At 43.3% G+C, this 26,800-nt stretch overlaps 1 protein-coding gene across 3 annotated transcripts in view; it reads left to right on the top strand.

The window, feature by feature from the left end:
- SPPL3 (signal peptide peptidase like 3) overlaps positions 1-23,038 on the top strand; it is a 56,937-nt gene extending 33,899 nt beyond the window's left edge. For 2 of the 3 annotated variants that reach the window (XM_059485468.1, XM_059485466.1), the window contains exons 3-11: positions 4,958-5,046; positions 7,886-8,005; positions 11,209-11,287; positions 12,009-12,121; positions 17,142-17,248; positions 18,205-18,368; positions 19,687-19,886; positions 20,920-21,029; positions 21,746-23,038. In XM_059485468.1, the coding sequence (XP_059341451.1) occupies positions 4,958-5,046; positions 7,886-8,005; positions 11,209-11,287; positions 12,009-12,121; positions 17,142-17,248; positions 18,205-18,368; positions 19,687-19,886; positions 20,920-21,029; positions 21,746-21,817 (1,054 nt within the window). In that variant the 3' untranslated portion in view covers positions 21,818-23,038. Of the gene's footprint in view, positions 1-4,957; positions 5,053-7,885; positions 8,006-11,208; positions 11,288-12,008; positions 12,122-17,141; positions 17,249-18,204; positions 18,369-19,686; positions 19,887-20,919; positions 21,030-21,745 lie in introns of all 3 variants that reach the window. The other variant, XM_059485467.1, reaches the window with a different exon arrangement.
- The last annotated feature ends 3,762 nt before the right edge of the window (positions 23,039-26,800 follow it).

Raw genomic sequence — 26,800 nt, 5'->3', positions numbered from 1 at the left:
TAGACTTGCATGCTGTATTATACAGTTTGTTTTACTGTAATGGCACCTAAGGAATGAGGCTCATACTGAAATATTGAAACAATATCATCACAATATGAAAGTATTTTTTTAAACTTAAATACAGCATTGTTTTCTTTCTGCTTCTTGAAGAACATTGCTTCATTTCACAGCTCTGTGATAAAAGGCCTTACACTCACTGTGGAGTCTCTGAACTGCTATGAGCACTCCTGAAATAGATGATAGCTGTGCTCATCCATATGATGTCAGCTGCAGCTGTTTTAGGATAAGAGGTTTTATATCACTACTGTAAGTTAATAAAGTCATATAATGAAAGAGGCAATTTTTTTGCAGGAGCTGTCTGTTGTTGTTAGCAAGCGTTAGGTAACAGCACTGCTGGTGAAATTAAAATAGAAAGCTTTGGGAAAACAAAATCTAGAGATGATCAGAATAAAAAAGTAATCAAAGGTTGGATTTGTTTAGTTTTTTCTTCAAGTTTTGAGTCAGATTAGCATATTGTCAAGGAACTAATTAAATTTTTAACTATTTGAGTTTATGCTATTGTGTAAAAAGGAACTATGTATCTGACTGCAAGAAGCAATAGCATTTATTAAGATTCAATTATGAAAGCATAGTGCAATATAAAACAGCAGGAGTGTGTGAACTTGAATTGCTTCTTTCTTGGAGCTCCTTGCCCTTCAAAATTTTCCCCTGCTGTTTGCCATCCTCTTCCTCTTGGTACCTACATATGCTCTTAGCATTTTGTCCTATACTTTACATTTAAAACTACTCACCTAGCAAGGACTGTGAACTCCAGAGCAATCTGACTCATGGATGGAATGGTGGGATGGTGATAGATACAAACCATTGAGGAAATGTCCTGTTTTAGTCTTTTGCCTTTGTGTGTATCCTGAAGACCCCACAATGTGAGTTACAGACTAAAATAGGGTCCCAGAGTTTTAAAATTGCTTTCCTAATTCATCTCCTATATGTGATTCCTTTAGCAGGTGTCTGAGCTAAAACCCACAGTTACATTGGGGACTTGGACAAACTGATTGTCTTTGATCAGAGAGTGAGGTCAAAACCAGTTTTTTACAGAAAATTGTGCAGTGGTGTTAACAAACAGGTCTGAAATACAATTAAGTTATTTAAGAAATTAAAGTGTGGTAGTAAGTTACAAAATTATATTCACCTGGAAGTTCTTAAAGTAGTAAAATGAAAACTTCTGGCAAAGCGGATGAATTTTCTTAGAAAACTGATGTGCTGGAAAGAAAAGTTACAGCTGAGGGTGCTCATTCTCATCTGTCAGCAGTGGTGTGTTCATCTGGATTTGAGTGCTTGTCTCCTGCAGAGCTGTTGTAAGACAAAAAGAAAATAGCACTCCTCAGTTAACCTTTGTGTTGCAGAAGGTGGGTTTGCTTTCTGATTTTCAACTGAAAAGAAGCAGGTAGAGTAGTTGTAATATTCCTGGCAAGTGGCTGAAACAGAAGTGCAGTAATAGGATCAGAAGGAATTGGGTGGGTGAGTCATTAGGATAAAATCCACGTGTGTGCTGGATCTAATCTGAGGCAGTGTCAGGGGAACAAAGGAAAGCCTTGGTCCACTGTCCTTATTAATAGAAGCAGCATTTGTCCAAAACAAATGAAAAAATCCCAAACCCCCAGTATACTCAGAGGAATGTCTGATAAATTGTGGGTGAAGCCCAGAACCAAGTGCAGCACTAGAGAGGAGTTCCCTTCTCTGAACGAGCATTTCCTGCCTGCGTTTGTGCCCGGTCAGGAGATTTTGCTTTCAGCCCTTCTGAACGTCTCTCTCATGCACATTCTGACTGCTCTCAGTCCTTGAGCTTGACATACTTCTATTGCTGGCTGCCAAAGGGGCAGCTCTAATCCCTTAAACCATTACAAGCTGTAAGCTGGAACATGCAAGTAGAGGTGTTAGCTGTGGATTTCTAAAGAGGTGAGCTCAGCCTGGAACAGGGTGTCTCTGAGGGCAGGACAGCCACCTTCTTGTCCAAATGCTTCTCTGTGACTTTAATGTTGGGGTTGCTTTGCAGGTAGCAGCTAAATCTTTATCCTATCACATCCCCAGACGGGCTCTCAGCTTATGTAAGGCCAGATTTAACCCAGAATCTACCTGTTCAAATACCTGCTTTTGAGCCAAACCAGAAGTGTGGGATGACCCCGGGGCCTTCTGTCTCTGGGTTTGAGTGTCCAAAGTGTGGGTGTGAATAGAAAGGAGCTCACATGGTGAACCCAGTGTCCTGTGAACATGTTGTGCTGAGGGTTGGCTTTCCAGCATGGCATTCCCATGCTCCCACAGCTCTCAGGTGGGTGGCTGTCCTCACTGCTAGAGCAAGAAGGGACTTCTCAATAAGTTGCATCTGCAGGTGCCCCTATAGATAAATCCTTGCATTCCTGTTTTCTCCATTGCTTGATAAGAACATGTCCTGCAGGGTCTCCCTGAGGCATTTGTGCAGTGGAGTGATCCATGGTTGAATCTGAGCTTTGCAGGCAGTGCCAGCATTACTCATTGCTCTGGCCTCAGTGTAACCCTCCCGAGGGGCTCCCTGGGAGAGGGTGACTTGCTTTGAAACCCTGCACTGGAAATGCAACCAGCTGGAGCTCTGAGGACCCACAGAAAAGACAATGGAGCAGCTCAGTGCCCCAGGGGAGATGCTGACTCAGCATTCCCTTGGGAGCCCAGGAGAAACTTGAACAAAACAGGGAATGTTTCCCAGCTTGCCATTTCTCTACAGCCCAGTAGTTCTGAGTTTATCTTGCTTTACAGTATGATTTTTAACTTTCTTGGAAGGTGTTTTAATGATTGCTTCTTAGGTTTTTTTAGTATGTTAGTGATAATTTGTAGCAGAGGGAAGAGCCAGATCATAAAACAGTTGGAGATTATTCAGAGGTTGGCTTGGAAGAGCAGCTGTGTTGTTAAGTGAAAGTAATTTCCTAATTTATGCTTACTTTGGAGGCAGGGATATTTATAGGTAATAATAATTGCTGACACTATGGCAATGAAAAGAGAGGGGCTGAGGTTGTTTATGAGAGTAGATGTGATAGGTTTTATTTCCAGTTTTCTCTGCTGATAGAAATCCCTTAAGTTATGAGTTGCTCGATGCCACTGGGAGAATGATGGGGTGAGGTTCTTGCTAAACTGTGCTAATTCAGAGGGGAAGGAAACACTGCCCTGAGAAAAGAATTATCTTGTTTGTGTGAATCTTGGACCAAGTCCTGGAGGGCTGTCAGCCTCCTCCCAAATTTTTATAGCTTGAGAGGAAAACTATAAAGCTACAATGCATAATGGGGGAAAGGGGAGTGCAAGTGAATGATGGAGGCACTCCAAACAAAGGGCAGAGCAAAGAGATCTTTAAAAGAACAAGCTAAGAACAACAGATTAATTTGTTAGAATTTTAGTATTCTCTATTGCCTCTTTGTGTTTTCCATAACTCTTTAGCTGATGATCCATGATCTGTGTAGAAGCACTGTGGGTCTGAGGTGGAAGCTTCCTCGTGTTTTGCCTGAGACCAGAAGCTGCTTTAATCTCATAACACTGTTGGGGAGCATTTGCTTAATAGAAGCAAAGGAAGCAAACCAGTTCTTTGCTGGAAGAGCCTTTTTCTTGGATTTGTTTTGTGGAGTGAAGCTGCTCAGCCCCTCTGTCTTTAATACACCACTTGTGTTTTGATCCTATAGACCTGGTTGTGCCTAATTCCAGGTTCTGGGACTGCAGCACAGACTTGCTCACCTGTGCATTGCAGTCCATGATCAGTGCACTGCAATAAAATATCTGTGACACCTCTAGAAAAGTTTAGAAGACCGTGGTGTACTTGTTACTGGTCTGATAAATGAATAGAATTTGTTTACTTTGTGTAACTCAGTTAAGCTAAACTTGAAAAGAACTTTAATTCCTGTTGACCTGGAAGTTCTGTTGGAATACTTGGATGCTGCTGTAGGCTTAAGACAGGAGCTGTGCAGTGGGAGATGCACAGTGCTTCTGGTGGTTCTCTGTAGCTCATTTGAATAAATCAATATGCAGCTAAATTGTGGATACCACACATGCATCAGTGAGAAACTGTCATGATAAACTTTATTGCTGGTATTTTTTGTTAAAAAGCACATTGAATTTAACAATAGAAATTATTGCTGGTCAAAACAGACCTTAAGTGAAATTCCCCCTTTTCAGAAGGTTATGTCAAATGTGTTAGAATATAATTTGAAAGTTGTATCAAAGTGAAGGACTGTGGCAAAAGGGGTAGAATACTGTCCTAAATTAGAACTTTTAAAAAGTGTTTATATCAACATGAAAAGAATCAATAGCAGCTGAGCTGGCTATTCAGGGGAATGTTGTCAGCTCCTATGGATTAATAAAAGTGTATTAATTTGTACTATTTATTTAGAGCTTCCTCTAGTCATCTGTTCTGTGTGCATGTAAAATATATATCTGATTATTTTCTAGGCTTTGCTGAAATTTTTTCAGTGAAGTAAGACCTTACATTAAGCAGACACTTAAAAGCTAGTTTGGGTCATTCATGAGAACATTTCAAGGAAGGAAATATTATTGTCTTAAAAATGAAACCTGATAGTCAAATTTGAAAGAAAAGGAACAAAAATGAGAACTTGGAAAGAGTTCAAATTCACAAGAGAATTGAAATATTTATTGTACTTCCATCATGTTCTACACTTCCCAGAAATCAGGTAACAACAAACAGCAGCACAGATTTCCAGCACTCCCCAGTGCAGACACTGGTGACTGATCTCCCTGCAGAGTCTGGGATGTGGGGCCTCATTTGGAGCTAAGCACTTCAGTTATTTTAATTTCCCACTGTGTCTGGTGTTGTTTGCAATAACCAGCATTACAGGGCTTCTCTAGGGGCAGTGGGCATGAAACTGCAGCTGATGAGCCTGAGCAGGAGTTTGGAACTCACCTGTCACATTTGCTTTGTTCCCTGCAGGTCTCTGAACATGGACTTTGAGAATCAGGACAAAGAGAAGGACAACAGCAGCACCACTGGGTCATTTAATGGCAACAGCACCAATAACAGTAAGGGTCAGCTTTACTCCTTCCCTTTGTGCTTCACCTCAGGGCTGCACCTCCTGCTTCACCTGTGGCTGTGTCTGAGCTGCTGCATTGCAGATTCCCAGGTCCCAGGCTGTGTCTGGGCACTCTCACCTGCAGATTCCCAGGTCCCAGGCTGTGTCTGGGCACTCTCACCTGCAGATTCCCAGGTCCCAGGCTGTGTTTGGGCATTCCCACCTTGCTGTGCTCTGACACTGCTGTCCACGGCTGGGTCACACCCCTGGAAGCTGAATTTAAAACATCAACATAACATTTCCATAATGCATAAAAACTGCATGTGGCACAATTTGTCAGGCTTGACTGGAAATGGGAACAGCTTTACTTTGAAAAAAGCCACCCCACAGTCAGGAGAAGGGGGTGTAATTCCTTTTTTGGCTGGAGCTCGTTGCTGTGGTGTGTTGGCCAGTGTGTAAGCAGGGAGGGATTGCAGGGTGCACTGACAATTCCCTGAGGAGGATTCACCTTATCAGTAGAGAAACTGAAGCAGAGAGTTCACATGGCTCTGGGCAACTCATTTATAATGGACCACAAAGTATGTGTCTGCACACTGTCTATTCAGGGTGGGATTAACATGTCAGCTCCTGCATGGTGACTGTCCCTTCTGTGGGCTATAAATAGATTGCAGGCAGCTTGGCCATCTGACATGCACAGTTTTGCAGGTGAAAATATGGAGCTGATCAGTTACAGTAGAACACAGTGTGCACAGTGTGTTGTAAATTCATACTTGTGTTTAACTGAAGGCAATTTATATTGCCATGTTTTGAGAAAAGGCAATATTCACTCTAGAGTGAAATTGTTTCCCAGAGTATAGAGGGCAGGAGTGAGAAGCCCTGTGCATGAAACCCTGAATGCCAAGCTTGTTTTGTTTAGAGCAAGAAGCATAGCTTTAAAATGAGGAATGAAATAACATATGTTGTATGTGTCTCATGCTGGTTTTGTCTTTTCTAATGTAGACTCTTGGAATTTAAATAGTTGTCACAGCACTGCTTCTGTTGGCAGCACAGAGCAAAGAGGTTGCTGTGCTTGGTGATACAGCAATGAGCAGTTGAGGCTTTTGGCATCTGGGAAGGAAGGGAAGACAGTCTGGGGCTAGGGAGTAAGCACATTAAGGGGATTAGCTGTCAAAATGATCAGAAATTAAATGAAGAACTCTGACATTTAATGCTGCAGGCACTAATTCCAAGATGCCAAGGTGGTGTGCAGTGTGTCATTTCTGGGTTTTTGTTTGGTTTGGTTTGGTTTTTCCCTTGGGAAGTTGAAGGACGTGAATAAATGTGCTTTCTCAGAGCAGGAGGAATTAGGTCTAAGTCACAGATTAGAATTTTTGTGTCTTCACACTGTCACCACTGGACTATCTACATTGCACTTCACCTTAATGTGCCAAACCTCAGCAATGTAGATAGAAATCCCAAGTGACTGAATTCTTCTGCTTTTTATTTTTAAAATTTATTGTACTACTTATGTTTGAGAGTAATAAATAGATCATGGCATGAACTAATAAATGACATGACCATGTGCAACTGTCATGACTTCCATGCTTTTTGTTCAGATTTTCTTTTATGGAAATGGTTGAATATTTATAACAGATACTAAGTTGTAGTGAATGCATTTCATGTGTGTTTGAGGTTTTCCCACATACTCAGATACATTGGTAACTGAGTTGTACAGATAACCTGTTATTTATATGACTTGCCACTCTTGACAGGAAAAAATAAAATAAGACACATTCTTACACAGAAACACTGACACACAATCTGTATATATTTACTTGACTGTGTATGTCTCAACCCTAAAGGTTACCCTTCAAATCCTGGGATTGGTAAAACCCCCTTCATACAGCAGTGTTTAGTTATTTTAGGATAACACAGTGGATGTCAAGCTGGTTTTACATCTCTTCTAGGTCTTAGTCTTGTATTATTTTCTATTGGTCACTTACCATGTGACTATTTCAGATGCTCCCTGTTGTTACTTTAGTGCTCTATGAGTAGAAGTGTGTCTTGTATCTTTAATTGGGTTGCTGCTTCTGGCTTCTTTCCTCCCCAGGGATCAAATGTAAAAATAGCTGCAGAGACTGGTTAAGTCTTGGAATTTGTGGGGTTAGGTGGACTTCTCAATTTTGCTGGTGATTCTGAAAACTCAGAAATACAGTAAAAGTTGTCCTGTCCCATGATTAACATCCCTGGTATTCACACTGCATGGGTGAGGTGAGGGAAATGCTAAGAAGAAAATAATTCAGTATCTCTGTCCTGTTTAAAATTACTGCCAGCTATGAAATGTGAGCCTGAATTTGTGATGGTTTTTAGCAAAAAGGCAATTACAGTGCACTTCACTGACCTAGTGGTTTCATAAACAGATAAATGACTTGGGTATTTTTTGAAAACTGCCCTTTATTGTTAGGTTTGATATTATCTCATGATTGCAGCCTGTGATGGAATTTAAGAGCTTGGTGGCCTTCACCCAAGTGGAATTTGAGCTGTGGCACCCTTTGCATGAGCTGGGCCAGCCTAACACTGGTCAGAGATTAATTAAACCTCACATATGCTCTGTTCAACACATTTATGTGTCTCAGTGTAAAGTGATTCTAATCCCTCAATAATGTTAATTTTCATAGCTTGTCATTCATTCTGTCCATGGCACAAGGTCAGACTGAGCTCTCAGTCCCTGGGTTCTGCAGGGCTCAGCTGGAGCCTCCTCAGGCAGCTGTGCTGGGCTCACAGAGCACCAAGAGGGAATGTGCTGCCAGAGCCCTGCCCTGTGCTGTGTCCCTGTGTGTCACCAGCTCAGTGTCCCCTCTGTCCTGCAGGTATTCAAACCATCGACTCCACCCAGGCGCTGTTCCTGCCCATCGGAGCGTCCGTGTCTCTCCTCGTCATGTTCTTCTTCTTCGACTCAGTTCAAGTTGTCTTTACAATATGCACAGCAGGTGACTCAGTTTGCTTCTCTTTATAAGACTTGCAATAGAACAGAAAATGTTGATATAATTAAATATTGTTGGTAAGAATTATAATACATGTCACAGTACATTAAAAAAAAGAATCCTCAGGTTTCACAGTTGTATTTTCATGTCTGTGTAGCTATAAATAGGCAGGTATTATTTGAGAAGTATTTTCCACTTAGAGATGTGCTAAACCTACTGAACTATAAATTGTCAGAGGTCTAAACATGCCCAGATGTGTTATTTTGCATGAAATTCACTTGTTTATAAATTGGTGCTTAGAACTCTACATGGTACTTCAGAATTCAAGTACTTCATGGGAAATAACTTGGGGGATCCTATCCAGAGACTTCTTTCCTACTATAATTTAGTTTTGCTTTAATGCAATTTTTCTCTTTCTGGTCTCACTAAGATTTGAATATTAGTCTTTTGCACTGCTTGAATTTAGAACAAAATTGAAATTTACCTGCAAATAAGTTGCAGATCCTCCAGTCCTGTTTAGCATTTACATTTTGTCTTTTAAATAAATGCCAGGGCATTGCTTTTTGCAAAATTTAAGCCTATTGATCTTTTTGGAATTCTTCAAGAGACCAGCTGCTGTTGAGAGTAGCAAGATTCTTCCTACTGCTCCAGATACACAGCAGCTTCTAAAAATTGTGCTCAGTCCACATACTGAGTCTGTGAAGATTTTTAGACTCCTAAATACCTCTCATCCTCTCCTGCTTCACTGCAGGCTTTGCCCTTATGGTTTAACTCCTGAGCTGTGCCAGCCTCTCAAACAGGGCTGATGTTGATGGGTGAAATTTAAATCTCTTGTCTTGGGGCTCCTGTCTAATTCTGCCTCCTGTAGAGGCCTGTTGAATTCTGCTTTTATAACTTTGACCTATGGCACATATGTTCTTTCCTATTAAAAAAATACTTCAGATAGATTCTACTGTATGCTAGACATGAGGGAAATATATACAAACAAATATATAAGATGTTACAAGGAAAGATTTTTGACAAAATAGAAATTTTAATTTGTTGGGGTTATTGGTCAATTTATTTTAAAATTACCTTGGGAATTGTAACTTTGTAACACTTGTGTGTGTGAGTGGAGGATCCTGTGTCCCTTGGGGTTGTTGCAGGTCTCAGGGGACTGGGAGTCAGTGCTCTTGCCTATCTTTATTCTCAAACCTGCCTCTGTGGTGTGTTCATGCTCTTCCTTGGGCTTGCATGGGCCCAGAACCTCTGAAATGCAAAGCTTCCTCAGAGGCTGTACTGCAGGGTGGGAGTGACCCTGCTGGAGTTGTGCACCTGGGGCTGTGGAACTTGGTCCCTCTGTCCCTTGAGAGGGACAGACCAAGCTCAGGCTATGCTATTTTACATCCTCTGTAGCTAGCAGGGGCTCATGTGGGGAACATTACAGATATGTCTGGTTTCTTAAACCCCTCTCAAATCTTCTCACAGAGATTTGCCTTTCAGGGAAGAGTCAGGAGCAAGCACAGGTGCAGCCAAGGCCAGGACCCAGTGCTGGCAGAGGGCAGAGCCCAGGCTGGCAGTGCCTGCAGGCAGGAGTTACCCAAGGGACTCCTTGGGAGTCAGGATTGAGGCTGGAGGGGACCTGGAGGGGACAGGAGCCTGGGGGCTGGAAGCCTGGGCAGTCAGAGCAGCACTGGGAGCAGCTCCTCCTCCTCGTGTCAGTTCAGCTCCCACTCTGAAGGAGCCCAGCACGGGGACACCACTGAGCCCAGCAAGGGGACAGGGGCAGGAGGTGCAGGGTTCCCTGCTGGGCAGAGCTGGAGCAGAGATTGCAAGGGCAGAGAGGGCTGAGCTGTGCTGGGGAGGCAGGGTGGGAGCAGGGAGGGCAGGCAGGACACAGGGCACAGGGCAGGCAGGGCACAGGACTCAGGGCACAGGGCAGGCAGGGCACAGGGCATAGGGGCACAGGGCAGCAGGGGCACAGGGCTCCTGGGCAGTGCTCTCTGCCAGGCACCTGCAGAGGGGTTCTTAGTTCAGTTTGTGCGGAGGTGTCGCGCTGATCATTCTTTCCCTACCACTTCTGGTTTTCTTCTCCCCTCTGAATACTGATAGAATTTGAGTTTTCATGGTGCTGTTTAATGCACTGACTTTCAAAATTCTCTTTTTAAATTATTCGAGTTCTCCTTTTTTTTTTTGTTTTATTTCAAATCCTCCTCCCACCAGAATGGAAAAATGTGGTTTGACCAAACTGAATTTTTCTCTGGTTGGCTTAAGCTGTGTAGAGAATGGCTTAAACTGTAAGACAATGTTTGATTCTTTCCCATCATCTTCATTTGAGGAGAGAACAAAAATCCCTTTTAAAAACCAGCAACAAAAATTTTTAAAGGAATAAGTAGAGGACAGCACAAAGATCTGAATGGCAGCATGCAAAAACTTCCAAGACTGTGATTTTCATGGCAGTCTGTTCTGGCTGCACAGTTTTGGATGTGTGCTGCTGACATGTCTGTGTCTCCACGCCCTCATGTTCCATCCTTTTAAACAGTCCTTTAAAAAAACTGGAAGGAAAAACGATTATAAATACCAGCAGTTACTAAATGTTTTTACAAATGTGTGGGTGGGATAAGTATGCTGCTTGAAAAAGAAAATGTTTATGGAAATAGTCTGTTTGGATATTTATGTATATTTATCATTCTGTTTTTAAAAACCTAAAGCACTTTGTATTTTAAAAAAGTGAGGTTGCCAGCTACTGGCTATAAGTTATTTGAAGTTGTACTGTGTTTTAGTGATGAAGAAAGAGATTTGAGTGAGATGAGGGGAAAAATTACTATCTGAGTTAAAAAGTGGAAAAAACATCTCTATTCTGCTGAGTTAGTCTGTGTCATGTTGAAAAACTGTAAGGAAATCTCACAACCAGTTTGTAGTAGATTTTTTTTACTCAGAATATGTGAAAACTGTTTTTCTTGCTGACATGATCATGAATAAATTTAAGACTTTTTTTAGGGTTTGGGGATGGGGCATTGCATTCCTTTGAGAGCTTTTGTTTTATTTCAGTCTGAAGGCTCACTGTTGTGCAGAAAACCTCAGAGCTTTGAGCTGCTCATGCTGGAATAACACTGAGCATATGATAATAGGACATTGTTGCAAGAGCTTTTTCAAATTGGAGAAGCATGTTTGTGTACTGTAGAAATTAGGTCTGAATGTCCTAATATTACCTTTTCTTCTTTCCATAGTCCTTGCAACAATAGCTTTTGCTTTCCTTCTGCTCCCGATGTGCCAGTACTTAACACGGCCTTGCTCACCTCAGAACAAGTAAGGACTTGAGCAATCCTTTGCTCCTCTTCTTGTGTGTTGTATTTCTTTCCTTTAATGAGAGTTCTTTAATAAGCATTAACCTCAGGGCTGATGTTTGTGCATGTTTTTTTGTGCCAACATCATGTTTCCACTGTGAAAGTAGGAAGCACAATTTCTGCAAGTCACTTACACTTGCCAGCCTGGGAAATGCAATACCATTACAGGGAACTAGATTTCCCAACAGTGATTTTTAATAACTTTGGCTTCTTTTGGCTGAGATTTTAGAGTCTGGGACTTGGCACTGGATTTTAATGTTTGTTAACATTGGACTCTGGATTTTAATGCTGGCTCTTTTGAAGACTGTAGTTAAACCAGTGGAAATTACAGTTGTTAATGTCATGTTTTGAAACTACTTTTATTTTTTAACCTTGTGATTGGAGTTCATGTTGCTAAAAGCACTGTCTTAGGTAGTGCTAGGAATGTTGGTGATTTCAAGAGAGGTGCCAAGATTTACAAGACTTTTTCCATCTCTGCAGTTCCTGCTTTACACATAGTATTTGAATGTGGGGAAAGCGTTGATTTTGTTGCTGTTTTGGTACCTATTTGTGGCAAAGGAACTTCCCTTCAGTTGTTCTTGGCATCTTTCATCAGCAGTTGAGCCATGTTCCAGCAGTGTCCATTTTCTGTTCTTTAAATGGAAACATAAAATCCTCCAGCTGATGTTTGTGTGTTGTTCTAGGATTTCCTTTGGCTGCTGTGGCCGTTTCACTGCTGCTGAGTTGCTCTCGTTTTCTCTGTCTGTGATGCTTGTCCTTATCTGGGTCCTGACTGGCCACTGGCTCCTTATGGATGGTGAGTATGTGAATTAAGGGGTTTTACTGCTGGTTTGTGCCTCTTCTGACACATCTTTGCTTGGTGATGATGGGTGAGATTTGCTAATATTAATGGCTTGGCTGCCAAGCTGTGTGGCAGACTCCCTGACGAGGCACTGCCAGGAAGATGCCAGGGGAGTGCTTGGAACACCTGTTTTTCTGGTTTGTAAAAGCTTCCGGGGAAGTGCCAGAACACTCATGAAAGATATTCTGCACCTGTGTGGTGTAGGGTGAGTGGCCAGATTGAGTTAAGGATGTGTGGAGACAGTGGTTGGTTGTGATTCATAGCTTGACTCTAAAAATCTGGTTAATTTTTGGTGTGCATCTTGTTGTTTATTGGTTCTGATGCTGAAATAATTTGTTGTGAGGCAGCTCACTGAGGCTAGCTGGCTTTGATCTCTGCAGTGCTGGCCTTGTGTGGTGAGATGGGCGAAACTGGCAGTCAGCCAGCTGGCTTGAGGGTGTGATTTATTGGGTTTTTTCATGGTGGTTGACCTGAATTCACAGCTTACTGTTCCAAAAAGGAGCCTTCATCCTTCCCTCCTGCTTTCCAGATCTCTCGTGCTGTCTCTGGCACTTAGTTAATCACATGGTAAACTGATCCAGCTCACTAGAATGGCAGCATACTTGGGTTTTACCAGCCTATTTTTCTGCTGCTGCAGTGAGATGAATTGAATTATTGTGTAGTCAGGTATGTGCTAAATTTGGCAGAAGGTGAAGTGGCAGCATGATGGGATCTGAGGGGATGGAGTGGACGTAATAGCAAAGGCATGAAGGAGTAGCCAGGAGCAGGACCTCTGCTTCTCAGCAGTGTCAGGCAGCTAAATTGGCTTAGGACATGGTGTAATGGCACACTGAGGTCGTGCTTGCTTCAGGAAAAATTGCTGCAACAACATTACCTGCCCTTGAAATAGTTTTTTACAATAGAAAACATTCATCCCATCAGCTTCCAGCTCCTCTTAAATGAGGTAGCAGCAGCAGCACGTCCTTAGCACTGAAACCTCTGTGGCACCATCATTCTTTCTTTTATATGTGGGCACTGTGCTTCATTCATGGTTTGAACTGCTTTAAAAGTCCCACCTGTTGTATGGAAGGGAAATACCTTTTAAAATACCAGATGGTAAATGAAAAAATGCAGACAAAGTCTATTTGTGATAAGCAGAGTAGCTCACCATGAAATTAGGGGTGACACTTGATCTGCAGTAGCTGCAAAGCTAAAATGAATGTCAAGTGTGGATTTTGGCAGAATCTGAAGAGTTGTCTACACCGAGGTATCAACAGAAGCATTTAGTTAAAAATAGTTATTTTTGTGAGTGCTTCAGTCTGACATGGTGGACTTTGCAGTAATTCATCTACAGAGCTCTGAGCTGCTGTGCAGAGTGGTGTCTGGCTTCTCTTTCTCTTGGAGGCTTTTTATGATTTACTGAATTGCGTTGCGCTGTCTCACTTTGAATTACTTTATGTAGTTTATTAAGGGAAGTTGAACTATATAGGTGATCCTCCTGTCATTTGTTCCAATCCAATTAAATCAGTGTTTGCCAGTGACACTAAACAGGGAATGGCTTTTATTGGCTTTTGTCAGGGAAACAGACTGGAGCGTTAGACTCATCCTGTGCTGCTGCATGTGGGATCCCATCATCTCTGCCTTCTGTGGGACTGAGCCCTGGAGATGCCGGGGACTCGAGCCCGGAGGGCAGCGATGGGGCGGCAGCGATGGGGCAGCCGTGCCGGGGCAGCCGTGCCGGGGCAGCCGTGCCGGGGCAGCCGCCCTCACTCGCGTGTCCGGGCCGAGCGCTCCTGTCCCTGCGGCAGCGCTGCAGCTCTGCCTGTGCCCGGCCCGTGCATCCCCTGTTCCCTGTTCGGCCGTCGGCAGAAAATGAACCAGGGGCTGTGAACGTGCTGCTCGTGGCCCGGGCGGGGCTGCGGGAGGAGCTGCAGGAACGGGGCGGGTGCTCCTGGTGAACCCTGGCTGTTCGCTCGGGGCTGTGCGTTGGTGCTGTCGGTGTGAAGGAGCTCTGCAGCTCCAGAGCTGAGGAGAACACGGGAAATACTTCTCGGTAATTGCCAGTCCTTACGAAATGGAGGTGTGGTGGTTCTTGCTGGAGCAGCCTTCAGTGCCCAAATCCTACCCTGTCCCTGCCCTCACAGCCCTTGGCTGTGGTTCTAAAGGCAGGGACGTGTTCCAGGGCAGAGTGAGCCTCTGCTGGCTCCGGGGGGTTGTTCTGGCATGTTGATGATGACCTTTATAGGTATTGAAATGCTCATTTCTCAGAGCAGATTGTTGGATGACAGAATCACCAAGGATGGTCACTGTTCCCTGGTAAAGCCTGGTTAAAATGAAAGCTTTCCTAAATAGTGGACAGAGCTGGAGATGTACAACAGGAATGCTGTAGATGTGTGGAGTATCTGTAGCTACAGAGTGAATGCCATGGTCACAGATTCCCCAGGAGCTGCTGCACCAATTGGGCTGTGTTCTTACTCCCTTCTCTTAAAATGCACTTCCATCAGATCAGAGCTTCACCTGGTGGCCTGAGGGGGAAGTTAAAGCCTCCCCAGCTTACACAGTGCTTTGTAAACCAGATTCTGCACCAGCAGCATCTTGGAGCTTTCACCTGCTCTGGATGCAGGAGAGCTGGAAAGCTGCCAGAGAGTCTAATCACATATGCAAGAATATTCTTAATCCTCAGAATATCCCTGTTCCATAAGGTATGTGTTTGCAGGGACTCTGGAGTTAATTTGTTCTGTTAATTGATAGTTAACCCCTCCAGTGCTTTCTTATTCAGCCTTGTTAACCCATTGCCCAGCACTTCCAAACCAGAGTTGCTGGTTGTGTGGCTGCTCTACCTCTTTTCCTGTCTTTATCTCATCTTTTGGCTATTTTTTAATGATTTGAAGTATATTTCAGTGAAGATCTGCCTTATATAATTTGTCAACACTATGCATGAGCTTGGATAGGGAAACTGCCTTCCATTTAGAGGAGTCCATTGCCTGCACTTTGGCCTATATTACTTGTACTTGCTCTTGGGCATTCCTGCTTGTTTTTTAAATTTACCAGTGTTTCTTAAAGCATTTACAGAACTGTGTAATTATTAGCATGTGTGTTTCACTGTCAGCTGAAGGATTTTTTCCATCTTCTTTTCTACCCAGTATTTGCTTAGTTTGATGCCTTGTGCATGTGGCTGTGTTCATTTCAGTGGGAGAGAAATGCAGTGTGTGAACAACAGATAAAACTCATACTGGTTACAGTATTTCCAGTTCTCATTAATTATAACCTGGAAATCCTCTCCTAAATATAGGCTTGCTTGAGCTATTATTAACACTGACTTTAGAGAAACCTCTTTGATGTAAAACAGTCTGTTCCCTTCTATTTGCTCTTCTGCTGAGGCAGTCTGTAACTCAGGGCTATACTGAATTACTGAATGCAATTCTTTTCCCTGCTGCCTTGCTGTGTCAAATTCTTTACACCTCAGTAATTTGCTCACATTTTGTAGCTAGTTACAGTTGTGCAGCATGACTCAGAGTACATTTTATATCAGTGACCCCACTGCTTTGTCAGAACTTGCTGCTGTGACTCTTGGGGTTGTGCTGAGGTTGCCAGTTCTCAGGAGATAAGGTGGGCTTGGCAGGATTGCTGGGGTGCAGCCCCTGGGCACTGCAGGCAGCCAGGCTGGCAGGAGCCCAGGGCAGGTTTATCCCATGAATGTATGGATGTGTTTCCCCAGTGAGTGGATGGAGGATCTCCCCAACTTTCAGGTGAAACACAAGTGGTTGGTGGCTCCACAGCCCCACAATCACAGCCTGAGAATGCAGAGGTTAATTTGTCCATTTTGGCTGAGTCCAGCTGTCACACTGGTGGGTATGTGCATAATGAATTGGCTTCCCCTGCAGTTCCAGTTGGCAAAAATGGGATTGTAACTTCTTAAAAATTCCATGTCATGTTAGACAAAGACATGTTGTTGACAAATGTCTGTGAGATTGACTGTAATCTGATCCCAGCAGGGCTCCATTATTCCTCACAAATAGACTGATATCATAGATGAAAGCTGATTTGCTTTTTAAGATTTTTTAGCATTTGTTTTATTATAAGTATTTCTTTGGGGATTTACTTGTAACCAGCAGAAATACATTCACTTGTCAGTTGAGTATCCTTGGTAGATAAGGCTGGGCTCAAAGAAGCAGGCAATGACACAAATGTGAGAACTGGGTTTTTGTTTGAAATCTTACCTTCCTACCCTGACAAAATTCCCCTTGGTACGGAGTAAAAATCTGAGCTGTGTCTTGTTGTTTGGCTTGTTGATCTGGCTAAAAACTCACCCTTAGGAGGGATTAGGAAAAAACTTACCCATATTTTTTCCCCTAAGCTTTCACACACACTTTGGTTATTGGGAAATCCTGGATACCTCAATGATGGTGTTTCATGGTATTCAGGCAGTCTTGCACAGTCTTGCCCAAGCAGAAGTTTGCTTTGAGTGGGTTTTTGTCAGACCAAGTTCTAACAAGTCATGTAACCGTGCCCTTTCTGAATTAAGAATCAAGGATCTTGTTTATTTTATGCATTTCTTTAAAAAACCAATAGAGGAAAAGTAGAGGTTTGTGTTTGGGGCACAGAGAATTCAAAGTTGTTTGGTTGCCTCTGTTTTAAAGTGGGTAGTCAGGGTTGTACAGGGCAGATGGAGTCTCTAGGACAGAGGACATGGAAACATTTCTTTGTGCTGGGTGGTGGAAGTTGAGTGGAACAGGGGGTTGTGCCTGGGGAGGGATCTCTGCTTCCAAGGGGACGTGTGTGCAGTTGGCTACTGAATGTATTTGAGTTTGTTTGACCCTGGTGAGAAGAATGTCACTGTCTGGAAATGGCAGACAGTCATCTAGTGCATGCAGAGCTGCACAGGTGCAAACAGAGGCTTCTTTGGGATCCTGGGGGGAAGATACTGCTTTGGGATTGGTGTTTTTCTGTTTGTTCTGCTGTTTTTAATGAACTATTGATGTTTTGCATTTTGCAGCTCTGGCCATGGGCCTGTGTGTTGCAATGATTGCCTTTGTCCGGCTGCCGAGCCTGAAGGTTTCCTGCTTGCTGCTCTCTGGGTTATTAATTTATGATGTCTTTTGGGTAAGTGTTTGGTTTTGCTAAAATTGTTTTTATGCTTTGGATTTGTAATTGGGCTTGGGCCTGCTTTACATGAATTCTACTCATATGAAGTTGAGAAAGTTTGGCAAAGCCACAAGATTGGCTCCACCGCTCCATTCTGAGATGCTGAGTTGTACAACAGAATACAGAATTATTTCCTTGCTAATTATTTGAAATAAAGCATAAATAAGATTAGAATATTTTGACTTCTGCATATTATTAAAAAAAAAAAACCCAGAATTTGGACCTCAGATTTTGACAGCTGGCTGAAGATGAGAACAAGCACTTCCCACACACACAGAGCTGTGCCCACACTGGCACAGGGGACACGTGCTGACCTCTGATTAGCAGTGAAATCTGCAGAACAGGAATGCCAAATTACTTAACAGCCAGACAGGTTGGCATAAAAATCTTAGTGCACTTCTGCAGGAAACCTGTCAGGATGTGTTCTGTGATAGCAAGAAGGGTTTGTTTTACCTTTGCATAACGCCAAGCACTGATCAGGGCAGCACCTACTGGCAGCCAGAGACTCCAGTGGGATGGGCTGTAGCATAAAAGCCTGCTGGAGACAAGGGCTGCCTCATTCCATTTATGAGTGAGCACCATGCTCACCTCTTCTCTGTTCTGCAGATTCCTTCCATTTTCATGATGCTGTTATCTGCATTTGTCATCCCAAACTATCTGCTTGTTGTCCAGACAGATTCTTTGCCAAAGGATCTCAGGATATTAAATCAGTGTTTTGATATCAAAAAGTATATTCCAGTTATTCTTGAGGACTAATAGTGTAAAAAGCTCTGTCTGAATTTTTGAAATCCATTTTACCTTTTATCATCATAAGGAAAATAGCCTTTCTTTTCTTGAGTAGCAAAGCAAAAATACATTCAGCTTGAGTTGCCGTGCAATTGCAGTTTGTAACTTCTGATTACCTCGCTCTGTAGGTCTTTTTTTCTGCCTACATCTTTAACAGCAATGTTATGGTGAAAGTGGCCACACAACCAGCTGACAACCCCCTGGATGTGTTATCCCGGAAACTTCACCTGGGACCAAACGTGGGCAGGGATGTTCCCCGTCTGTCACTGCCTGGCAAACTTGTATTCCCAAGGTAAAAGCTGCTGCTGCTGTACTACATGAGAAATGTTTTCCCTCCACACACTTAGCAATACTAATTCTGATGAAAATCCCTGTTGGGTCATTCCCTCTTCATGCTGAAGAGGAATATGGTGAGCAGTAAGGACTGGACACTTTGCTGATTCATGGACCCTGTCTGGGGTAAAGGTGCCCTGTTCAGAGCAGGATGCACTTCTGGACATTTGGGAGAGTTCTGATGATTGCTAGTGTGACCTCACACTTAAAAACAAAAGAGATGAGGTTTAATATAACATCAGAACAGTCTGAATTGCTGTGGAATTGCAGATGATTGGGAAGGGGTTGGAAACTGATCTAAGCAAGGGTGGCTTACCAGGCAAGCACAGTGCAGAAGGGAGATCATTCCACGTGTCCCTGCTCCAGGGGTTCCCTGGTGGCTCACATCTGCAAGCAGACACGCCCAGGGCCTGCTGGGGCAGCAGCTCAGTGCAGCAGCAGGCAGGCAGTGAGTTTTGTTGGGGTATTACTCCATCCTTGTTTCTTTAGATGTTGGCATGCTGAAATTACAGAGATTAGAAGTTGATTGTCTGCAGCGATAAAACCAAAATTGTTCACTTTGTCAGCTTTGTGATATGAAATCACAAAGTTGACAAAGTGAACAATTTTTCATGAAAAACATCTTGAATTTAAGATAATGGTTTACTTTAGTTTTTCATCTTTTTCGCAAGGCTCTTTTCTGGGGATCTGGCAAGACTAGTTTTCTGTTTTGTCTGAATGTCCCAAGTGGGTGTACTGCCTTGTTTTAGATCTGCATGCAGAGGGATGGAGATGCACTTCAGTGGTAATGAACAGTCAGATCAAAGGGCCAGCTGGTCCCTCCCATCAGCGCTGAGGAGGGAGAGGACTGAAATACTGGGCCAATGGATCTGTTTCACTGAGTGATTTAAAGGCAAAAGCAGCTTAAACACTACTGGGAGAAGGAAACTGGTTTGGAGCAATGTCATCTCTGGATACAGATTTATTTTTATTTTATATTTATTAATAACAATTTTATAATTAATTATTATTAAAATAATGTTGCAATAACATTAATAATATTAATGTGTTATTATATATTTATTATTGATAATTTTGTTATTATTCTATAAAACCAAATGGGTTTGTGAAAGCTGAGGTGGTGAAGGAATCACTGAGGAAAACCTCATTAGCCAGCAATGTGCAAATTTGCTGGTAGAAAGAGGGGCTGTGCCAAATGAAGCTCAAAACCACAGTGGAGGAGTCCAGAGCTTGTCACCTTTTGTTTGGCCATGAACCCAATTCCAGTTCCTCTTTAGTTCCACAGGCAGCCACTTCTCCATGCTGGGGATTGGAGATATTGTGATGCCAGGGCTCCTGCTGTGCTTCGTGCTGCGTTACGATAACTACAAGAAACAAGCCAACAGCGATTCCTGCAGCGCCCCAGGACCAGGGAACATCTCTGGGCGGATGCAGAAGGTCTCTTACTTTCACTGCACACTTATTGGCTATTTTGTAGGTGAGTAATTAGTTCAATATTAAGAGCTGCCTCAGTGAGCAGATGTGGGATTATTGTAGTAGGTTTAAAAGATGATGAAAGCAAGTGTAAAGAGGCTTTGAGAGGATGCTTGGTTATGTTCTTTTTAATCCTCCTCTCTTTGCGTTTATTGGCATGGTCTAGGGAGAAAAGCCTTCTATAATCTTCAAGGTTTTTTTTTTTTTGTAGTTGTTTTATTTTATTTAGAGGATGAAAGAGAATATCAGTGTGCTTTTGTTAGCACTTGCACTTAGCTTCATTGGCATAAAAAGTGTCGTAGCTAATACCCGAGTGATGGGAAAAATAAGGAAGTTTCCAGATTAATTATGCTGTACATAGTACACAGCAAATTTAAGCAATTCACCTAGGCAATTCCTATATTTTTGTATTCTGATCCTGACATAGTAGTACATGGAGAAAATCATCAATAGGTACAACTGGAATGCTGCTTGTAATTTGCTGTAGCCAGCTCTTTCCTGCCTAATATAAAATAGGCTTTTCCCTCCAGTCAGGGCATGCACGTGCATATCCTGACCTCCCACGGCCCTTCTGAGGCTGAAAAGGAAAGATGATTTCCTACCAATAGACTTCCTTCCCCCACACCTTGATTTTTTCCCCCTACATTCCCTTCTGGCAAGTGTCCAGGAAATTCATTCCTGATGTGTACAGCCCTTCCTCTGAGCCCCGACTGCTCAGGCTGGGGGCCACAGACCAGCAGTCTCAAGAGCAGCATTTCAGTGAAACACAATCAGCTTCCCCTTTCACCTGTTGTTGTATTTTGTCTGAATAATTCTTGACTTAGTCTGAGATTCAAAACTGGACACAGCCTAATACTAAAATAGAATAATTTTCACTGTTTTGTTTGTTTCAACTGCATTCAGGGAAAGCAAAGCACAGAGAAGTAACCTTTCCTCACCTGTCTCAGAATGGGGGTGAAGGAAGCCTCAGTGGGTGAAATGTTGAGAACATCCACCTGCAACAAGAAGATATTTATAGTGGCTTTCTTCTCTTACAGGTTTATTAACTGCAACAGTAGCTTCTCGAATCCACCGGGCAGCCCAGCCTGCCCTGCTCTATTTGGTACCATTCACTTTATTGCCACTCCTCACCATGGCCTATTTAAAGGTAAGAGGGGAGGACACGTGGGCAGCCCTGGGCCAGCTGGCAGCAGGGGCAGTGTCCTTGCACTGGGCAGCAGCCTCAGGGGAGGATGTGTGTCCCTGGCAGCCCTGGCCCAGCACACAGTCACCACTGCTGTGTCAGGTCAGTCTTCATTTCAGAGGACTGAGCAACTGAGAGATGAGTTCCTGAAAAAGATCATTAATGCACATAAAGTACAAGTAGTTCTAATCTAAATAAATTCTGAAATACTAAATTTTCTTTTAATTGAATATGTGAATTTGTCCTTGTCCTGTTGGTCATGAAATACCACATGCACAAAGTTTGAGCAGTGATTGGAGAGGCAGAACCTTGCTTGCCTTGTCCCAGTCTCCTGTTCTGAACAGAAATTGTAAAATTTACCTTTCCTGTTCCAGGGCTGTTGTTGAAGCACACATCTAGCACTGTACAGAGCAGGATATAGGAAAGGGCAGGATTTTCAATCTAAGTAATTATTTCCTTCCCATCAGAAACCTATTTTGGGTATATCTGCTCTAAAAGTAAGACATTCTGGCCTGATAGGGAAAGGATTTCTATTTACTGTCTTTATTGTAATCTGTAAAACAGGTGAAGAATAGATTTGCTCTAAGATGTGTTTGCAATTCTGTGTGCATTTTAAAAAGTGAATTCTGAGCAGAGTTGAGCGTTTCTGAGGGCACTGTGTGTGCTGTTTCCCTGCCTAGGGCGATCTACGCCGCATGTGGTCTGAGCCTTTCCACTCCAAGTCCAGCAGCTCCCGTTTCCTGGAAGTATGATGGAACGGACAGGAAGTGACCTGAACTTCTGCCTTGGTCCTTTTCACTTTAATTGTGGCTTTGCTGTCTCCTAAGCTGGACTGGCTGGTACTTGGGAAGGTACCAGCGATGGGACACGTATGAAAGGACTTTGATTAAAGGAGGGAAAGAAACAAACGCTGAAATCCCAGAGCTCCGTGTGACTCCGTATCTCCCTGCAGATGTGGAATTGGGGACCCTTTGTGCAACTGCAGCCACTTTCCTCTTTTCCTCACTCGGATGGATTAGTACCAGACTATTACCTTTGTGAGAGAGGAAGAGACAGACTTGAAACTAAAAACGGCTTGAAGTCGTTCAAAAACTTGTGAACACTAAAAACAGTTCAGCAAACTGAGGCTTCTTCAGAGAACCCCTCGTGGACATTGGGACCAGTTTCCTGCGGGACTTCGGTTTTGAAAAGAACTGAGACAGAAGGTCTTCTGTCACAATATTGGGTTTTTTTGATTTATTAAATATTTCCTGTGGTGTGAGGTTACTTATTAAATCCACAGACATTGAGTGACTTCTTGCAGTATACATATAAAATTTGTTGTAACAAGTTACATTTCCACCCAGATGTCATATTGCAGTGAAAAAGGGCACGATTTTTATACATATATATATACACACATATAGATATATATATGAATAAATAAAAAGGAAAACCTGCTAAGATCATGCTGTGTAGCAGACAGGGGCTTGCTGTAATTTTTAGCATGTAGTGCAGTTACTCTGGCTTTATGTATATGGATCTACAATGAGCTGCTGTTTTCCCCCCTCCTACAACTGAACCTGCAGTTTAAAACCAAGTGTAGTATTTGTACTGGTTGTACCATGGACTTTAGGGGATATTTGATTTGATCAATGTAGCAAACTAGGGAAGAAACAAGTTCAAACCCAGCCCTGTGTGTCTGAGGGGGGAGGAGGTGGGGGTGTCTTTTTTCTTTTCTTTTTCTCCTTTTTTTGATATTTTTTTTTACAAACAGCTCCCTTGCAGGTTTTTAGTAGTTCCTTCTTGACCAGTGCATGTATTATAGCAGCAATTGTCTTTGTGCTTTCTGATCACAGTAATGTATCACTTGTAAATACATTTTTTCTATTTTCTATTTTTTTGTATTTTTTTGCATTTTGTTTCATTAGTGTGCTGTATTTTTCCATGCCCCTGCCCCTCAAAGAAAAAAAAAAGAAAAAAGAAAAACTGTCCTTTACTGTTGTGACTGGTTGGAATTTGTGTGTTGACTGCTTTCTACCTGTAGCCTGTTCAAATGTGGATTTTATTTCTTTTTTAAAACCAGCAGTTCCAGTTGTTATTTTATTGACTGAAAGGTTTCCCTGAGGTACCTAAACTTTCTTCCTTTCAAGTACTGTGCCATGTGGGGTTTGGGGAGCTCTCCTGAGAGCTCCCAGCTCTTGTTAGGTGACAGATGCTGGGCAGTGTCAGTGGCATGGGAGGAGGAGGAGGAATGTTGGAGCCTGACTCCGAGCACTGAGGTGACTTTGGCACTGGTTTTGTTCCAGGTAAGGGAGGGGTTGGTCAAACACCTGAAGCTCTCAGCACTGTCAGGTGGTACAAGAAGAGCATACTGGACATGGCAGGAAATTCTGTCCAGCCACAGGTGTGCTGTGTCATTAATGAACCCCTTCCTCTGTTCTCAGGCAGGTCCGGCAAGGGTGGCACAGGGCCTGATGCCTCTGAGCTGGCTGGGATGCACCTCCAGGACAGCTGGAATGGCCCAGGATAAACAGTAAGGCACAGCTCAGCCTTTGCTGGGGGATGGGGGTGCTGAGATTTAGCAAATGTGGGTGGGTGTGGCAGGGGGGACTTGGAACTTCATCTCTCTCTCAAACACACCCCCTGAGTTCTTTTCTTTCCCTTAGCTGAAAGCATTCCCTCTACCATGTGCCTGCAGTGCTCATCCTCAGGTAACTGTAAACTGTAACTGTTTCACTTTTTAATGAAATTATTAGTTCTTCATTGAGAATCTGCTTTTTCTGTTTGTCCCAGAATTGCTTGAGACAGTAGAAAGGCACCAGTTTTGAGCTATACCTTAAACATGAGGTGTATAAAATATTGAGGTGGGTATTCAAATAAAAAAGGCTTTTTTGGTGGCTTTTGTTTTGCTGAGAAGTTCCAAGCAGTGAAATAACAAATTCTCATCCACTTTTCTGTAGCTTTACCTGTTCAGCCTTTGCACCTACCTGACAATGGTGCACAGCTCAGGTGCCATCAGCTTCACAGCAGTATTTTAATTTGGAATTATTTCTTTGCAATTAAAATACAAGGTCTGTCTCTGTTTTGCAGCAGCATTTTAGGCTATGCCTGAGAAGCATTCTGGAGAAAGTTCTAGAAGTGCTAATAAATACTTAATGAGAATTAATTTAGCTTTCCCAAAAAAGCCTGGTCTTTCTTGTTAAGCTGTCTTGCCTTCCTGCACTCTGTGCCCCTCTCCTGCACCAGGAGTGAGCCCTTACTGAGCCCTCAGGGCCTTGTGACCCCTCCCTGCCCCTCAGGTTGTGCTGAGCCCCACCCAGGTGAGCACCCACTGCACTGGAAGGGTTTGCTGCCCCTTCAGACAACAGGAAAAGGATTTTGGTACTTGGCAGAGGTTCACTGAAGTTTAACTGTACTAAGAAAAAGTGCTTTCCCAGAGCTGTAAGTTAAAGCTGCAAAGCTTGTCCCTCAGCTCAAACCATTCAGGGGGGTTAGAAATGGATCCTACCTGGCTGCTCAGCTGTGGGCCCTCCCTGCTCAGATGGACCTTTGGGCCTTGTCTTTCCAGGGTGATGTGGCTCCACTGCTTGAGGATCAAACTGCACAGGGGGCTCTGGGTCCTCTGGATTTTGGGAGGCTGTGCAGGACCTGGGTTCCTGTCCCCACTGGGTCTGGTACAGTTGCTGATGCCTTCTTTGTTGAACTCCTTAATAAACTAGACACAAATCTTGCAGTGAGATTGCCCCACTGCCTGCCCCTTCTTCTGGAGTTGTCAAATAGAACTACTTTATTAGTTGACTAATAGAAACCTTCTTGCAAGAGGTAAAATGCTGGCAAAAAAGAGATAGACCAGGGTGTGGTTTCAGTTGTCAGGCCATGGACCAGAGCTGTAGTGTACAAATCTGCTGACAGGTCTGGTTCTCTGCTGCATCTTTGAGAACAGGCAGCTCAGAATTGGTACTGTTTGTATGCTGGTATTTCCCTAAGGTCAAACTTCACCTTACAAACATGATGAGTTCCAAAATGTGAATTAGTTTTTTCATTCAAGTTTCAGCACTGTCACTTTTTTTTTTATCACTATTCCACATTTTCATTCTATTATTCTTCCAGGCACTTTGCTTTTTTACTTCAGGATGTCATTCAAATATACTATTTTCCATCTTTTTTCCAAATTGCAACATAACCTGAATGTGTGGCTGTTGCCAGGTCTGTGTTGATAGTGAGGGCTCTCAGGTGAAACAAAGATCTAATTTAAAATCAGAATAAATTTGGGGTTTTTTCAGAACAGCTCATCTCCTTTTAGTCTGTAGGGAACTCATGAGGAAGAGTCTGAGCTACATGGTATAAAAGCTGTCAGGTCTAGGGTGTGGCAGGAAGTAACTCCTGGTTACTGTAACTGTGTTTTCTAAGAAAGGATTCTGGTTCAGGCTCCACCTGCCTCATGCCTCCTAAGCAGTTTCATGTACTCTTAGAGCATTGTGGGGCAAAACCACAAAGTCCTTGACAGCTGTCGCTTTTGTTCTTGAAAAGTGACTTATCTATGTTTCTAATTTATGTATAACCTGATTTTCCCATCTCTGTGCCCCAGCTTTGCAATGTTGGCTGAGTTGTCACTTAAATGTTGTGGCTTCACATGTGAACAGATCCTTTTCTCCAAGGAGAGCCTGGTCCTGCCCACACCTGGGTTTATCTGGGGGTGGCTTGCTAAGAGCTGCTGATTTAATGCTGCCAAACTCGTTTGTGTTTTGCTCTTTCAGCAGTTCCTCTGCAACAGCCCTGAGGAGCAGAGCAGACACTCATCACACAAAGTTCTCTCAGCTAGCAGCAGTGAGGAGTAAGCCTGAAGTGTTCTGCTCTGAGCAGAGCCATTGCTTTGCTCTGGAAGTTCCTTTGTGTGTAACCCTGTTTGCTGTTTTACCCCCAGAGCAGTGCAGGGTCACAGGGCACTGAGCTCTCTCGCTGAACCTGTGGCAGCAGGGCAAAACTTTCAGAATGCTTTTGTTTTAAAGCTTTTTCTTTTTTTTTTGTTTTTTTTTGTTTTTTGCTACCTCAAGGTTCTCTCTCCTCTGTCAGCTGAGGGTCACAGCCAGCACGGTGGGTAACAGGGATGGTTTCATGCTGCAGCAAATTAGAGCTGGTAATGAGGGAGGCTGAGGGTGAAGAGGGGCAGTCAGCAAGCACTGACAGCACAGCAGATCTGAGAGAAGCACCTGGGTTGGCAGAGTGTGACTGTGCTGCCTCACTGGGGATTCAGCTGGAGCACAGCATAACAGGAACTCTGCACTGCTGAAGTCCTCACATCCCTGCAGCTCCTGGTCTACCTGAGTGGCTGCAATAAGTTAGTGTAAAATAGTATCCCACATCTTCAGGTACCATCACTGAAGTGAGCCTGCAGGAATCAAAGAGGTGATACAGGCTGAAATCAAGCTTCATCCAGAGAAGCCCTCCATAATTTACAGCACATTCAAGATGATTGGAATGATTTTCCAGTAGGAATGCTCCTGTTGAATGCACTACCTGGCAAGTTCTGTCAATCCTTATGCACAGTAGAACAAGGAGAAACTGAGCACTTGAGAAACTCCTTGCCCCAACACGCTGTTGCCCTCCAGCGCCTGCCCAGGGATGAGTGACATCACTGAGAACTGGTCTCACTGCTGCCTGCTGGCCCTACTGGTTTCTGCTCCTGCATCTTGGGACTGGAAGAAATTATTCTAAATTAATTCACACCTGCATTTAAAAAAAAGGTGAGGGAG

The sequence above is a fragment of the Ammospiza nelsoni genome, chromosome 18 (genome assembly GCF_027579445.1).
Source record: "Ammospiza nelsoni isolate bAmmNel1 chromosome 18, bAmmNel1.pri, whole genome shotgun sequence".
Taxonomy (NCBI): domain Eukaryota; kingdom Metazoa; phylum Chordata; class Aves; order Passeriformes; family Passerellidae; genus Ammospiza; species Ammospiza nelsoni.
This window is presented reverse-complemented; position numbering and strand designations above follow the sequence as displayed.